We start from the raw sequence: 15,915 nt of genomic DNA, 5'->3' as shown, positions 1-15,915 counted from the left end.
GTCCCACACACTCAGAAATATGTTTAACAAACTTTCCCAGCGTTATTTCATTGTGTGAATGCTTTGATAATTCTAAAAAAAATATGTAGATTATTTAAACATTAAGAAAACTTGCGTTTTTTTCTGCCAACTCGAAGAAATGAAAATAAATTGCTGCTGCTGCGTTTTTTCCGCGTCACTCCAAAAAAAAAAAAAAAAAAAAATCGGGTTTTTCGGGCTCGGGCCTGCAAATCTAGTTAAGTGATCGAGCTCGGGCCGGGTCGGGCCTCAATACCAGCGGGCCGTGTCGGGTCGGGCTGGATTTTTTAGGCCCGAACTAGGCTCTATTTGGAGCTAACTTGAATCAGAACCTAGAGATGTCTCTTGTGGAAAAAAAACCGTTAAAGACGTATAAATATGTCTTTGGGACACTGAAACAATTAAAAATAGAACGTATTTATACGTTTTTGGGAGCAAATGAGTTAAGCAAACTAGCTTTTTCAGAGATGGTGTGGAGAATAATCATTTACGATTCTGCATATTTTGGCATCGATTGAGTCCAAATGACTAAGGTCCTAGAATGGCAAATACAGATACTATTTAATATTCAGAGATGACTAAGGTCCTAGAATGGCAAATACAGATACTATTTAATATTCAGAGTGGCTGGCACTAAAGTTTTATTTGAAAAAAAAAATTGGGAGCTGTATTTGATTGAATAGGAAAATAGGGAAAACTAATCAATTCGTTTATCGCGATAGTTCCTGCGAAAATGTACCGTCCTAAATAAAAAACATTGTGACAGACCTACTCCCACGTACTTTTTGACTTTTAATTCATACAATCCTTGTTCAGATTCCCACCAGTGCAGTGGCTGTGTCCGTCTACATGTTCCTGGAGGCCTTTGCCAAACTGGAGAAACGTTTGAGTGAAGGCCAGGAGGGATCGTCTGCTACTAGAAGTCAACCAACAATACACGACATAAGAAGCAAACTTGACAAATTCATCAAAGCTCTTGGGCCCAGTGACATTCAAGTATGAATTAATACATTTCTTTTTTTTTTTTTATTACTAAACTGCAATTTCTTAGATGATTAGAATGGAAGCGGCTACCGTTCTTTTTTTACTCTGATTACAAATTTCATGGAATTTTACGGACTAATGAGATTCGTTCTTCCTTGATGCGGTTGGCGAATAGTACATTCATTTTGCTGGGTGTATTCAGAATTTTTAACTATTAGTCCTTTCTGAATGTAGCGGAATGCACTCAGAGTGCACTGTCAAACAAACCTTTTATTTTTGTTGCTAGGATAGCATCTCCGAGGCTACTTTTGTGAGACGGTGAGTTACTTGCAAGTAAATGCCAACTTGTTGTCAAGGGAAGACTCTTGTTATCACTACGGAAAAAGACATTTTAAAAAGACATATTTATAAAGACTAGGGCTGCAGCTATCGAATATTTTAGGTGATTAATGTATCAACTACTTAATTTGAATAATCAGAATAAATTTTAGGAGATCAAAACCAAAGCCTTGCTAAGATTGCACTTTCAAAAGAGCATTCAATGGGAATACAAAATAAAATTCCTAAGTGTGTCTTCAAACTATGCAGAATTTCACTTTCATTTAAAAATAAAGTACCTGAGCTTAGCCTTAAACGGTATTAATTTTTTTTTTTTTTTTTAAATCAATGAGGATCTAAGTACTACAAAAGAACAATTGGCTAATTTGCAGAGCAAACGTCCGCTAGCTTAAATGCTATACAATCCTAACGTTCTTCTTACAATGCTCTTAACAAATCGTTCAAACAGATATTCCCACAAAAACACTAAAGATACCTCTAAACTAAATTTCGAATGCATAAAAAAAACATTCGCTCAAAGAAAAACCTACCTTATGTTGGTCTTAACGGGGAGCGGCTGGATTCAGCCATGTTAAATGAGTTATTCACTGTTGCCACTAGAGGGCAGTGAATCCACCCAAAATTAAAAAACTGAAAAATCAAAATACTTTCAAAACAAACCATTACAACTGTACTCTTTTTAAACGAATACTCGAAGCAGCAAAATTTGATTCGAAGCTTTTTTCTAATCGAATTACTCGAGTTAACTGATTAATCGTTGCAGCACTAATAAAGACATAAAAATGGAAAACCACAGTTGGCTCAGACGTGGCTATTGTTTGCTAACGCCGACGAAGCTAGCCACTTCGTCAGACTAAATTAAGTGGGGGATTTCATCGCCTGAGAAGGTTCAGTCCGGTGCTTGGTGTTATTACAGAAGAATCAATTAACAGTAGCCATGGGTGGTTTTAAACAGATTTAAAAAGAACATACTTTAATTGTGTACTACGGTATGTTTTTTTTCTTGGATTTTATTACATTTCATACGTATCACACGACAAAGACATGGTGAAGTCTATGCATACGGTTAATCAGGTGTGGTGCGTAAATTGAGGTTATTCAGTTGAGTTGTGCAACTATATGTATGCTTCACAGTAAGCCTGTCGCAATATGCAATAATTCCATTTATCGCACGGTAAATCAAAATGAAGGCGGTAATTTTTCCGCTGTGATTTATCGCCTCGCTTGCATGTCCGTGCACGCGTGCAGCTGACGTGCTGTTAAAAGTTCGGCTTCCTTGTTGCCAACTACGCAAAATGCATCTTCGATCCGGGTCCGGCAAAAAAAAAAAAAAAAAAAAAAAAAAAAAAGCACCGGAGCCATTCCATTCCCATTATATCCTATTATTCAACATATACTGGCCGCGTCAGTGGTCCAGATTGACTGTGGACCATGGTTTAGAATATCCACCATCCATTATCTTCCGCTTGTTCCGGGGTCAGGTCGCGGGGGCAGCAGCTTTAACAGGGAAGCCCAGACTTCCCTCTCCCCAGCCACTTCAACCAGCTCCTCCGGCGGAATCCCAAGGCGTTCCCAGGCCAGCCGAGAGACATAGTCTCTCCAGCGTGTCCTGGGTCGTCCCTGGGGCCTCCCGCCGGTGGAGCTGGATGAAGTGGGACATGCCCGGAAACCCTCTCCAGGGAGGCGTCCAGGAGGCATCCGAACCAGATGCCCGAGCCACCTCAGCTGGCTCCTCTCTACGCGGAGGAGTAGCGGCTCGACGCCGAGTCCCTCCCGGATGACCGAGCTTCTCATCCTATCTCTAAGGCAGTGCTTCTCAATTATTTTCTGTTACTCCCCCCCCCCCCCCCCAAGCAAGACGTAAATGTTTCGCGCCCCCCCCAAACTCTCTGCCGCCACTGTAAATAGTATTATTTGTCTATAAAATTACTATTATAAATACGCATCTGCCTAACATTGTGTCCTTTTTTTCTAATAAAGAAAAAAAGTAACAGATCAACTTATAATAAAGTATAACTTTATTAACATTGTTTTGTTTGTAACAGAGAAGACTTGACGTGCATCAATTTGCCTGAATTTAAAAAAAAAAAGTCACATTCAAACTGTAAAAATACACTCAAGGTACATTTTTGACCATTTGATACAGAAAAATAAAATGTAATAAAATCCGTAAATAATAACAAATTCAAATTGATTAGAAACATTTACTCATGAGGACAATATGCCAAAAAATTTGACCGAAAAAACAAAAATGAATAAAGGAAAAAAAGTGTCCTTGGACAGAAGGACAGTTTTTATTTTTGCTGCTCACACTCAGTATTACCTCCTTTGCAAAGGTGTGGAGTCATTTTGCAATGAGCATGCTAACAATGCTCACTGGTTTACTGATATAACACTGACAAAGCAGGACTATTTTTGGCAATATTCGGCACGTTTTCGCTGAAAAACAATCAAGCGGCTTATCAATGAGATTGGGGTCGAATGTCTTTAAGTGGCTTCTTAATTGATTTGGCTTCTTGCAGTCCGCTATAATTATTTTCAGACACAGTAAACTTTCCTCATCACCCCACTGTATTACAAGTCAAAGCTAAAAGGCAAACGGCACGAAAAAAGCGCATTCTCGGCGGCCGAGGTAGAACCGTAGGTGAGGGCGGTCGTCGTGACGATCCCAAGCCGAAAATGGCACTTCTTGGGCGGCGACGTGAGAACCGGACAAGACAGTGGGTCGCTGCGTGAGTGAGTCCGGTCGGAAAACGGCTTTCGAAAACGGCGGCGGCGCACTGCTCTTCATATCTGTTTTCTGTGTGCTGAGTGCTCTTCCTTAGTTCAAAAATACTGCACGCACTCTGAAAATGAGAGCGCCACTGCCACCCACTGAGTGGATGTGCAAGTACGCTTTATTCCAGTCCGGCAAAAAAAACAAAAAAGAAAAAAGCATGTTCCCCGAGGACACATGCGCCCCCCCTGGCATCGCTCTCCGTCCCCCCAGGGGGGCGCGCCCCACTATTTGAGAAGTACTGCTCTAAGGCAGAGCCCGGACACCCTGTGGAGGAAACTCATTTCGGCCGCTTGTATCCGGGATCTTGTTCTTTCGGTCACGACCCAAAGCTCGTGACAATAGGTGAGGGTAGGAACATAGATCGACTGGTAAATTGAGAGCCTTGCCTTTTGGCTCAGCTCCTTCTTCACCACTACAGACCGGTGCAGAGTCCGCATTACTGCAGACGCTGCACCGATTCGCCTGTCGATCTCCCGCTCCCTCCTACCCTCACTGGTGAACAAGACCCCAAGATACTTGAACTCCTCCACTAGGGGCAGGATCTCATCCCCGACCCGGAGAGGGCACTCCACGCTTTTCCGACTGAGGACCATGGTCTGGGATTTGGAGGTGCTGATCTTCATCCCAACCGCTTCACACTCAGCTGCGAACCGCTCCAGTGAGAATTGGAGGTCACGGCTTGATGAAGCCAACAGCACTACATCATCTGCAAAAAGCAGAGATTCAATGCTGAGGTCACCAAACCGGACCCCCTCAACGCTTCGACTGCGCCTAGAAATTCTGTCCATAGAAATTATGAACAAAATCGATGACAAAGGGCAGCCTTGGCGGAGTCCAACCCTCACTGGGAACGAATTCGACTTAATGCCGGCAATGTGGACCAAACTCTGACACCGGTCGTACAGGGACCTAATAGCCCTTACCAAGGGGCTCAGTACCCCGTACTCCCAGAGCACCCCCCCACAGGACTCCCCGAGGCACACGGTCGAACGCCTTCTCCAGATCCACAAAACACATGTGGACTGATTGGGCGAACTCCCATGCACCCTCGAGGACTCTGCCAAGGGTGTAGAGCTGGTCCACTGTTCCACGGCCGGGACGAAAACCACACTGCTCCTCCTGAATCCGAGATTCGACTTCTCGGCGGACTCTCCTCTCCAGCACCCCTGAATAAACTTTACCAGGGAGGCCGAGGAGTGTGATCCCTCTATAATTGGAGCACACCTTGACCACCACCCTGGCCTGCCAATCCAGAGGCACTGTCCCCGATGATCACGCGATGTTGTAGAGACGTGTCAGCCACGACACCCCTACAACATTCCGATGGTTTAGGCTGTTTTCTATTTTTGCCGGAGACGCATGCGTCAAAATGGGCAAAGCCGTGCCTGGAGTCAACAGCCCAGTTGCTTATTCACGGTTTAACCAGCGAGCATGGACGAAAAACGCTCCATCATGGAGGTGGAAAGTCACAAAGTGATGTATGATGCAGCAGATCATCATTATAAGGACAACATTAAAAAGGAAGCTGTATGGTGTCCTATTATGTGTGTTTTTCTGGCAATGATATCAAACACGACGGGCTGACAACTTTGTTTTTTATTAACACACGGCGCTAACAACACTTCCTCATTCTGTGGCTCTCGGCAGTTGGCAGGCTGTTTCTCACTCTCTCACCCTCACTGCCGCGTCACATGAACAAAACAACATCACCGTTGTGTTCAGGGAAACACAAAGGTTCCTCGGAAAACATCCAATCAGAATATTACACATGGAACGCCATAGCAGAAGCTATGAGGGGAAAAGTTTTCATTTGCCTAAATGCTTAAGTTATTAGTGCAATTTTATTTTTTTTCATGAAAAAGACATTTGTTCTGTGTTTCTGTGCGGTATTAATATTGTTGTCTCTTACTTAAAAGATGCATGGTCTATTGTTTTTAGTTGTGATTTCTTAAAAAGTATTTTTGAATTTAAGCGTAAACATTTATCGCGTTTAAATGGGTGTACTTGTTCTATTAATATGCAGTGCCTTGCAAAAGTATTCGGACCCCTTGAACCTTGCAACCTTTCGCCACATTTCAGGCTTCAAACAAAGATATAAAATTCAAATTTTTTGTCAAGAATCAACAAGTGGGACACAATCGTGAAGTGGAACAAAATTTATTGGATAATTTAAACTTTTTTAACAAATAAACTGAAAAGTGGGGCGTGCAATATTATTCGGCCCCCTTGCATTAATACTTTGTAGCGCCACCTTTTGCTCCAATTACAGCTGCAAGTCGCTTGGGGTATGTTTCTATCAGTTTTGCACATCGAGAGACTGACATTCTTGCCCATTCTTCCTTGCAAAACAGCTCGTTGGATGGAGAGTGTTTGTGAACAGCAGTCTTCAGCTCTTTCCACAGATTCTCGATTGGATTCAGGTCTGGACTTTGACTTGGCCATTCTAACACCTGGATAAGTTTATTTTTTAACCATTCCACTGTAGATTTGGCTTTATGTTTTGGATCATTGTCCTGTTGGAAGATAAATCTCCGTCCCAGTCTCAGGTCTTGTGCAGATACCAACAGGTTTTCTTCCAGAATGTTCCTGTATTTGGCTGCATCCATCTTCCCGTCAATTTTAACCATCTTCCCTGTCCCTGCCGAAGAAAAGCAGGCCCAAACCATTATGCTGCCACCACCATGTTTGACAGTGGGGATGTTGTGTTCAGGGTGATGAGCTGCGTTGCTTTTACGCCAAACATATCGTTTTGCATTGTGGCCAAAAAGTTCAATTTTGGTTTCATCTTACCAGAGCACCTTCTTCCACATGTTTGGTGTGTCTCCCAGGTGGCTTGTGGCAAACTTCAAACGAGACTTTTTATGGATGTCTTTGAGAAATGGCTTTCTTCTTGCCACTCTTCCATAAAGGCCAGATTTGGGCAGTGTATAACTGATTGTTGTCCTATGGACAGACTCTCCCACCTCAGCTGTAGATCTCTGCAGTTCATCCAGAGTGATCATGGTCCTCTTGGCTGCATCTCTGATCAGTTTTCTCCTTGTTTGAGAAGAAAGTTTGGAAGGACGGCCGGGTCTTGGTAGATTTGCAGTGGTCTGATGCTCCTTCCATTTCAATATGATGGCTTGCACAGTGCTCCTTGAGATGTTTAAAGCTTGGGAAATCTTTTTGTATCCAAATCCGGCTTTAAACTTCTCTACAACAGTATCTCGGACCTGCCTGGTGTGTTCCTTGGTTTTCATAATGCTCTCTGCACTTTAAACAGAACCTTGAGACTATCACAGAGCAGGTGCATTTATACGGAGACCTGATTACACACAGGTGGATTCTATTTATCATCATCGGTCATTTAGGACAACATTGGATCATTCAGAGATCCTCACTGAACTTCTGGAGTGAGTTTGCTGCACTGAAAGTATAGGGGCCGAATAATATTGTACGCCCCACTTTTCAGTTTTTTATTTGTTAAAAAAGTTTAAATTATCCAATAAATGTTGTTCCATTCACGATTGTGTCCCACTTGTTGTTGATTCTTGACAAAAAAATTAAATTTCATATCTTTATGTTTGAAGCCTGAAATGTGGAGAAAGGTTGCAAGATTCAAGGGGGCCGAATACTTTTGCAAGGCACTGTATACTGTATTCTCACTGTGTTATTGTAAAGTGGTTTAAAAAGATTTTTTTCAAAATTGGGGAGGGGCAATAATATCGCATATCGCAATATTTTATGAGATAAATTACGGCACACGAAAATTTGTTATCGCGACAGGCCTACTTCACTGGCTTGTTTTTAATTGTGCTTTTGTCAATCCAGTCTTCCCAGTTACAAAATGTCTGGAGTGAGTTCAAGAACAGGGCCTTTTCCCGAGGTGGACCTGGCTTCAACAGAGAGTGAGTGTTTATGCAAGCTGTCAATGTTCCATTTACAGTGTGGAGTCCTCCTAGTATTGCTTTTTTCATTGCAGTCTCATCCCTTGGTGTCAAAACATGAAGACTCAGCTGTGTGGCATTTACCGCCAGTGCTTCCTAATTGACTCTGGTCCGGCTGACATTCCGCGGAAACTTTCTACTGTTCTGCAGGAGCGAGCCCAGGCCATGCTGCAGTGCGTATCAGGCAATGTGGTGTTTAGTAAAAGAGCAACAGGGCTGTATGTGTTTACTGCATTTTCCTGTCTATATATTGCTACGTAGTATGGGTCGAAGTAGAAACAAAAATGCCCAATTTCAACAAAAAGCATAACTAAGTTGGACTGGTCCAATTTTCTGGGTAGTGAAATTGTGAAGGTAATTGAAAAAAAGTTTAATTTTAGTTTAATCATGGTACCCGCGGGTTATTAAAAGTATTTAAAAAAGCATTGAATTTAGTTTTCCGTTATTAAAGGAATTAAAAGTATTAAATTAGCTGTTGTAAGTCTGGAATTTTTTCACTGTGGTCTTAATTTTCAAGAACATCTCAGTGCAACCTAAGTTATATCCGTGACGAAGTTTTTTTTTTTTTATTCCCGTAACAAAGATGATGCATAGAATTTTTACGATGCACTGCACTACAAATCAAAATGCAACTCGTGCGTGTCAAACCACCACAACCGGCAAAACGGAGAATCCATCCACCTCTGCATCTGGAATGCGTCCGTTTGTCGGTGGAACGAAAACCCTGCAGGCAGAAGTATTGTGGATTTTGAACACCAAAACAGACCACCATTCATATACTTCAAATGAGTCCATTGGTGATCTGTTTCACGTCATTTTTGGTCGGCATCGGCTGTCACAATGTTGGTCATATTGTGTTTTGTTCCAGAGGGAGCGTTACCGATGTCGTAACGGTGTTTTGTAATGAATTTTTAGTTGGCAGCAAAACCCCCCCCCCCAAAAAAACGCACATTTTCTTAATGTTTAAATAGTCTAGATATTTTTATGATCATTATAAATGCATTTACACAATGAAATAACGCTGGAAAAGTTTGTTAAACATAATGTTGGTCAAATCGTGTTTTTTTTTTTCCCGGAGGGAGCAGCGACTTTGTAACTGCAGCCAATTTAAGCTCATCAAGACTTTAAGATAGAGGTAAAATCGGGCCTAAAAAATCCAGCCCGACCCAAACTGGTCCCCGGGTATTAAAGCCCGACCCGCGTTTTGTGTGATAACATTTGTGACGATGTCTGCATAGAAGTTGGCAGAAAAAAAACCCGCACATTTTCTTAATGTTTAAATAGACTACATATTTTTATGATCATTATAAATTTATTTACACAACGAAATAACGCTGGAAAAGTTTGTTAAATATAAATAAACGGATGCGGTTTTGCGGACTCGCAGAGGGGAAGATTAAAAAGGGCGTATCGGCTAGCTCTGGCTCTGCAATGACCATACAGCGCCTTCTTTTTTTTATCCCAATTATTTATTTTATAACAAGTATTCCTTAGTTTATCATTCATACATCGTTAATATATAGTTATTTCAAAAAGTCAGCGAGAAAGAACCCTGGCCCGGCCCGACGTAATAATTGACTTTTTAATTTTGGTCATGTTTTCAGTTTAATTTAGCCGTTTCCAGCTTGCTATGTTTATAATTGCGATGTTTGTTTACCGCTTTTCCTCTTACTGCGAAGAGGGAGGAAGTTACATCGGCCGCCGCTATGATATTTAAGTCATCAGCCATCTGCTGTGACCCGGGAATTTAACGCCTGCTTTCACGCACACTGCTTCCCATGTCATTCGACACGGGAAATTGTTTTCACACACAACTGCTGCATGGTTAAGTCCCGCGATATTCCTGTTGTTTTGGAGTATGTGATAGGGGCTCAAGTTACATCCATACTTTAGGTTGCAGTTTATGGGTCATGTGAAGGCAGTGTACCTGCTTAAACATTTTGGTTTGCCTTTCGAATGAATTTGAATTTCGCCATTTTAACTCAAGAGTTAGCCATGTTCACTGGGGTCTTGGCATTAGTTGCTAGTGTAAATAAGGTGGTGAAATGCACATAAGAATTTCTCATTGATTTGTTGCTTTCTGTGTGCCTCCTGCCTTCCCTTTCCCCGTCTCGTCCTCTCCCAGGGAAAAACTAATAGACTGGAAGGACTTCTTGCTAGTGAAAAGCAAGCGAAACATCACCATGGTGTCATATCCTGTCATGGAATGACCCTGATATCACTGATATATCCTTTAGTCAAATACGCATCACATAGTGCTTATGCTGTCCTTGACCCATTTGACCTCACGTACCTAGAGGACTTCCCGGGCCTCATCCACTTCATTTGCGTTGATCGATCCACAGGCCAGATGATCGCACCGTCCCTCAACGTCACCGAACGCTCCACGTCAGAGCTGGGAAAAGGTCCAGTGGCTCAGTTCATCAAAAACAAGGTGAATTGCCACCGAAATGTTGTGTACAACTGCAGCTGAGTGACTGTCTAGCAACACTGCCTCTAATGATCCTCCTCACATTTTATTGGCTCCAATCAGTGCCAATTTGCAATTTTTCACTTGAGCAACACCGGGCCATACTGCTAGTATACTTTGAGGCTACGTCTACACTAGGACAGATAATTTTCTCCATGGTATTTTCCCGACTTTTTACACCTGTCCACACTTCGTTTAGGGTGCGTTTAAGGCCCCGCCGCTTCTGCAAGGTACACCTGCATTTGCGCAAACTACGCATGCGTAGAAAGGAGAAGTCTAAAGTAGGGTTGTTCCGATCATCTTTTTTTGCTCCCTATCTGATCCCGATCGTTTTAGTTTGAGTATCTGCCGATCCCGATATTTCCTGATCCGATTGCTTTTTTTTTTGCTCCCGATTCAATACCAATCATTCCTGATAATTTTTCCCGATCATATACATTTTGGCAATGCATTAAGGAAAAAATTAATAAAACTCGGACGAATATATACATTCAACATACAGTACATAAGTACTGTATTTGTTTATTATGACATTAAATCCTCAAGATGGCATTTACATTATTAACATTCTTTCTGTGAGAGGGATCCTCGGATAGAAAGACTTGTAATTCTTAAAGGATAAAAGTGACTTTGTATATTGTGGCTAAATATTGCCATCTAGTGTATTTGTTGAGCTTTCAGTAAATGATACTGCAGCCATTTAACTTCTGCCCAAATACATGATGGGAAGTGCAACCATGACTGTGCGTTAGGGCTGGGCGATAAGGCCTTAAGCACGTATCGCGATAAATTGAGCAGATTTACCTCAATAACGATAAATGACGATAAATTCGCCCAAGCGGACTGTTATATATTTTGAATATCTGAATCAATGCATGAAATACAGATTAACCCTTTCTTGTTGATTTATTTGCCAGCTTTCAATTTAATATGTTTAACAATCGAACATGCAGTCTAAACATTAAGTATACAAAAAATTATTGTAAACAATAAGAATTCAAGTATGAACATTTATAACAGCTTGTCAAAATCAATATGCCTGTGCAAACATGTCATTGTAATACAAATGACTTAAAGCTTGAACAGTACACTTAAAAAAAGACAACTTATTGTTAATGGCTGCCGTGACATATTTACTTAACACAAGTGTTTACTTCAAGGTTGTTTTTTTCCAGTGCATTTTTTAATACATGCAAGCACGCATGAACCCCCACACAGACACAGACACATTAAAGCTGCATTGATCTAATGACACAGAATAAAGTACATACAGAAAAATAGCTGGGGCCATTAAACAGTCATATTAAAATTTTCACTGTTGGATTGTACTTTATGCTGAATGCTTTACTATCACAACAGCCATCAGAAATCACACATAGACAGAGATACACAAGAACGTGACATACTAATTGCTAGATGCAGTCCGTTCCCAATCCACTCATTAAGTTCAGCTGTTTCGCCAAGGTTAGAGCCGCTATCCGATTCCATCACGTTTATTTGTAGCGTTAGCTGCTAGCGTTAGCCACTAGCGTTAGCCTGTGGCTTGGCTACTAGTAGAAGCATTGAAAGCATCCTCTTTGTAAATCGTGAGAACAAGGGAGGACAGCGGGTGAAAGCCTGTCTGGATGCCGCCAATAGTCTATTTAATGTCGGGTGAAAGTTTGGCGAACCTCCCTTAAGCCACACTCCATCACGTTTGCTTGTAGGGTTAGCTGCTAGCGTTAGCCACAGGGCTCTTGTTTGTTTGGCGTCCTGATAACCACGTGACTCCATACGTAAGCACACGTTCTGCGTTCTTAAAGGGGAATGAACATTGCCGAACAACACCGAGTCAAAGCGGGATGAAAAGACTATATTTTCTTGTTTTATTAAATTACCGAATTTACCGTCATGGTCAAAATTACGTCGGTCATTGTGAAGAATTTCGGTGCCGGTAAATTTTCGGTTTACCGCCCTGCTCTACTGTGCGTAGGGGCACCAATTGATATATCTTCTCTGCGTTTGGAAAGAACATAGGGTGTTAAGAAAATGATCAACTACTACCTTTCTTCCCCACATTGCCTCCCACATTATTTTTAATTGCTGAGAGAGGTATTGTAATGCTTTAGCCACATAAAAAATGGCTCCAACAACTGTCAAAATTCTCTCTACTCATTATACGCTGCCTTTTAGCGCTATTTATTGGTAAAACTGCGTCTTTATAGATTGAACGCGACATTGTGTGAGTAGGTCGTGCAGCGCATGCGTTAATCACTTAACGTGATTAATTTTAAAAAATGAATTATCGCCGTTAACGCAATAAATTTGATAGCCCTACTTTAAGCCAAAACTACTCTGGATGAGTGTAAGACATTTTGTCTGTAACGTTAAATACAATTAGAAAACGATTTAAATAAAAAATATATATATATTTTAAAAAAAAAGGCATGTCCGATATTTTTTTGCCGATTCCGACACTTTGAAAATTACGTGGTTGGACCCTTATGAAGGTAGAATTTGGCTGCTTTGGCAATTCATAGTTTTTAAGGGTTTTTTGTTTGTTTGTTTGTTTGTTTTGTTTAACCACTAATTTCAATGTACGTCAATTGAAACTGGACTTCAAAACTAAAACTGAGTTTGGAATCTCGGCTGGAAAGCTTATAAAAAGCTTCCATAGGTGTTGCTGTTTTGATTAGCGTAAGACTTTAAATCGGGAATTATCGCTTTAGTGAGTTTTTCGGTTTTAGTTTATTCGTCTATTTAAGGAAGGTATTTTTGTTGAATTGTTTACAGCTATAAAGGATGCAAGACTAATATTTCAGGGCCGAGGGACACTTTTTCAGGACATACAGAATATAATACCGGGATACTGCATCAAATACTTGCCCCCTCAAAGTATCAAAACTGAGTGTTAATAGCTTCTGTGTGTGTATTCAAATTTGGTTTTTGTAATGCTGCATTCACCTACTCTATATTACATTAAAGGTGTGGAGGCTGGTGAGCACAACACGGCGTTACCTCCAAAAGGGTTACTCCACGGTCACCCTGCGAGACGGCGACTTCTATTTTTGTTACTTCCTCTGGTTTGAAAACGAAACTGTAAGTTTTTGTTTGTTACCATAATAAGAAAAGACAATTTAACTTTAAAATAACCTGTGTAATCCATCAGGGCTACAAATTGGAGGCAGTGGAAATGCCCGTCCTACCCGATGACTCTGCCCCCATCGGGACGCTTGCCTGGGATTACTACAGGTAAGAAGACTTCAGTGGAACCTTTTAAAAGCCTTTCGACTCATATTATGTGTTTTCAGGAAGCTGCTGCGCTACTACAGTAAGAGCCACCAGGGTGAGGTAGTAAAGTGCTACGAGTTGCTCACGGTGCACCTGGGTGTCATTCCCACTGACATCATACTGCAGCACTGCAAACAGCTAGCCAGCAAGCTGTGGGAGCCCTCGCGCAACCCACTCCTCTAACACTCAGCATATAGTACTGAACTGTAAAATAAGCCCGCTTTAGTTTTGCACATTTTATTATTTTATTATAACATTTCGGTCTGCTTCTCTTTTTCAGCCACCAAAACCTTAATTAAATAATTTTACCATGTTTTGTTTCTCCTGTTATAAATGTAAAAAAAATCTTAGTCTTTTGCTAAAAATTACATTTCTGTTTCAATGAACATGTCAGTGCTGTCAGAATGACAAGTCCTTGTTTCATTGTGTGCAGACAAGACAGTCGGATCTCTTTGTCATGCTCTCGATATAACAGTTACTCTGGTAGAAGCAGGGCCGGCCCAGCCTATACGCAGACTATGCAGCTGCTTAGGGCCCCTGGCCACTAGGGGGCCCAGATAGGGGGCAATCTGGCAATTGTTTCATTTATACTCTATTTTGTTTACTACAGTTTGCTTTATTTGACTTTTGTGACTTTTGATACTTGATTACAAGCTTAAAAAATAAAAGTTCTTCCTTAACTTCTTTCTTTCCTCTTTTGGAAAAAGGTTTGGCGATATCCACTCTAAGTACCTACAATCATTTGGGGTGAGAAGTTTGAAGAATGCAGTGCAACAAAATCTGATTAATATACAAAATATGGACATATAGGTTGGATTGCGTGTATGGGTTTCACATTACACTGTGACGAAATGGTGGGCCAAAAATATGGGCCCCTTGGCATTATTTTGCTTAGGGCCCCCAAATGGCCTGGGCCGGCCCTGGGTAGAAGGCTCTGATGCTGAAGATTGTTTACGTGAGTTTTGATGAAAATTGTTAGTAAGTTACACCTTTGTGTGTGGGAGATTTATCACAAGGGATTTGACAAGTTTCAGTTTACACTTTTACTTTTGTTAGGTTTTGTGTTGGTATTTTCCTAGTGTGACTTGTCCCTGTGATTACCCATTGATTTCACCTGTTGTGCCTGCTCCTACTGAGTCCTCCTGTATTACCCAGCTGTTCCTCATTGTCTCGTTACCTACCCCTTGTCTGCATTTGTGTATATAAGCACCCAGTTTCTTTTCACTCCTTGTTGCGTCATTGTCAATGTCAGAGTCTCTGTCAAAGTCTATGTAAATGCCCATGTGCTCGTCAGTGTTCTCAAGTTTTCTCCGTCCTAGTCCTTGTGTTCCTCAACGTAAGTTTTTTTTATATCAAGCCTTTTGTTAGTGACCTGAGTTTTGTTTGTTTCTGTGTTTTTTGGGATCCCCACAATATTGGTTGATACTTAGTTTTTTGTTAGCCTTAATTATTTTGCACTGCCGGTCTGCCTCCCTGCTTACTTTTCCCTGCATTTGGGTCCACACAACCTGCCTGCCCCGAATTCCTGACAGAATGACGCAACCTAATATGGACCCAGCGGGAAACCTCTGGCCAGCAGACTCCTGCGACCATGTGGCTACGTTTGGGTTTTGTGTTGGTTTTCTCCTAGTGTGACTTGTCCCTGTGATTGCCCATTGATTTCACCTGTTACTAATTTATAAAAATGTTTAGTTGGCACATAGCCTACTGTGTGTATGTGTATTGGACTATATTCCATGGGTCTGCGTTATATTTATATACAGTAAAATAAAATGAATAAAGACCACAAAAAAAAAAGATATATATATATATATATATATATATATATATATAATATACACACACGCACTCACAAGCCACTTTATTAGGTACACCTGTCTAACTGCTCATTAACACTTAATTTCTAATCAGCCAATCACATGGCAGCAACTCAGTGCATTTAGGCATGTAGACATGGTTTAAAACAATCTCCTGCAGTTCAAACCGAGCATCAGTATGGGGAAGAAAGGTGATTTGAGTGACTTTGAACATGGCATGGATGTTGGTGCCAGAAGGGCTGGTCTGAGTATTTCAGAAACTGCTGATCTTCTGGGATTTTCACGCACAGCCATCTCTAGGGTTTACAGAGA

The 15,915-nt window shown here is 41.3% G+C and overlaps 1 protein-coding gene across 1 annotated transcript in view; it reads left to right on the top strand.

Moving 5' to 3' along the window:
- Window positions 1-15,488, top strand: part of hps1 (HPS1 biogenesis of lysosomal organelles complex 3 subunit 1) — a 31,985-nt gene extending 16,497 nt beyond the window's left edge. The window contains exons 11-18 of the mRNA XM_057849052.1: window positions 835-1,014; window positions 7,931-8,007; window positions 8,082-8,219; window positions 10,172-10,237; window positions 10,336-10,480; window positions 13,481-13,594; window positions 13,665-13,747; window positions 13,807-15,488. Of these exons, the coding sequence (XP_057705035.1) occupies window positions 835-1,014; window positions 7,931-8,007; window positions 8,082-8,219; window positions 10,172-10,237; window positions 10,336-10,480; window positions 13,481-13,594; window positions 13,665-13,747; window positions 13,807-13,969 (966 nt within the window). The 3' untranslated portion in view covers window positions 13,970-15,488. The remainder of the gene's footprint in view (window positions 1-834; window positions 1,015-7,930; window positions 8,008-8,081; window positions 8,220-10,171; window positions 10,238-10,335; window positions 10,481-13,480; window positions 13,595-13,664; window positions 13,748-13,806) is intronic.
- Window positions 15,489-15,915: the final 427 nt, after the last annotated feature.

This window comes from Corythoichthys intestinalis, chromosome 10 (assembly GCF_030265065.1).
Source record: "Corythoichthys intestinalis isolate RoL2023-P3 chromosome 10, ASM3026506v1, whole genome shotgun sequence".
Classification (NCBI taxonomy): domain Eukaryota; kingdom Metazoa; phylum Chordata; class Actinopteri; order Syngnathiformes; family Syngnathidae; genus Corythoichthys; species Corythoichthys intestinalis.
This window is presented reverse-complemented; position numbering and strand designations above follow the sequence as displayed.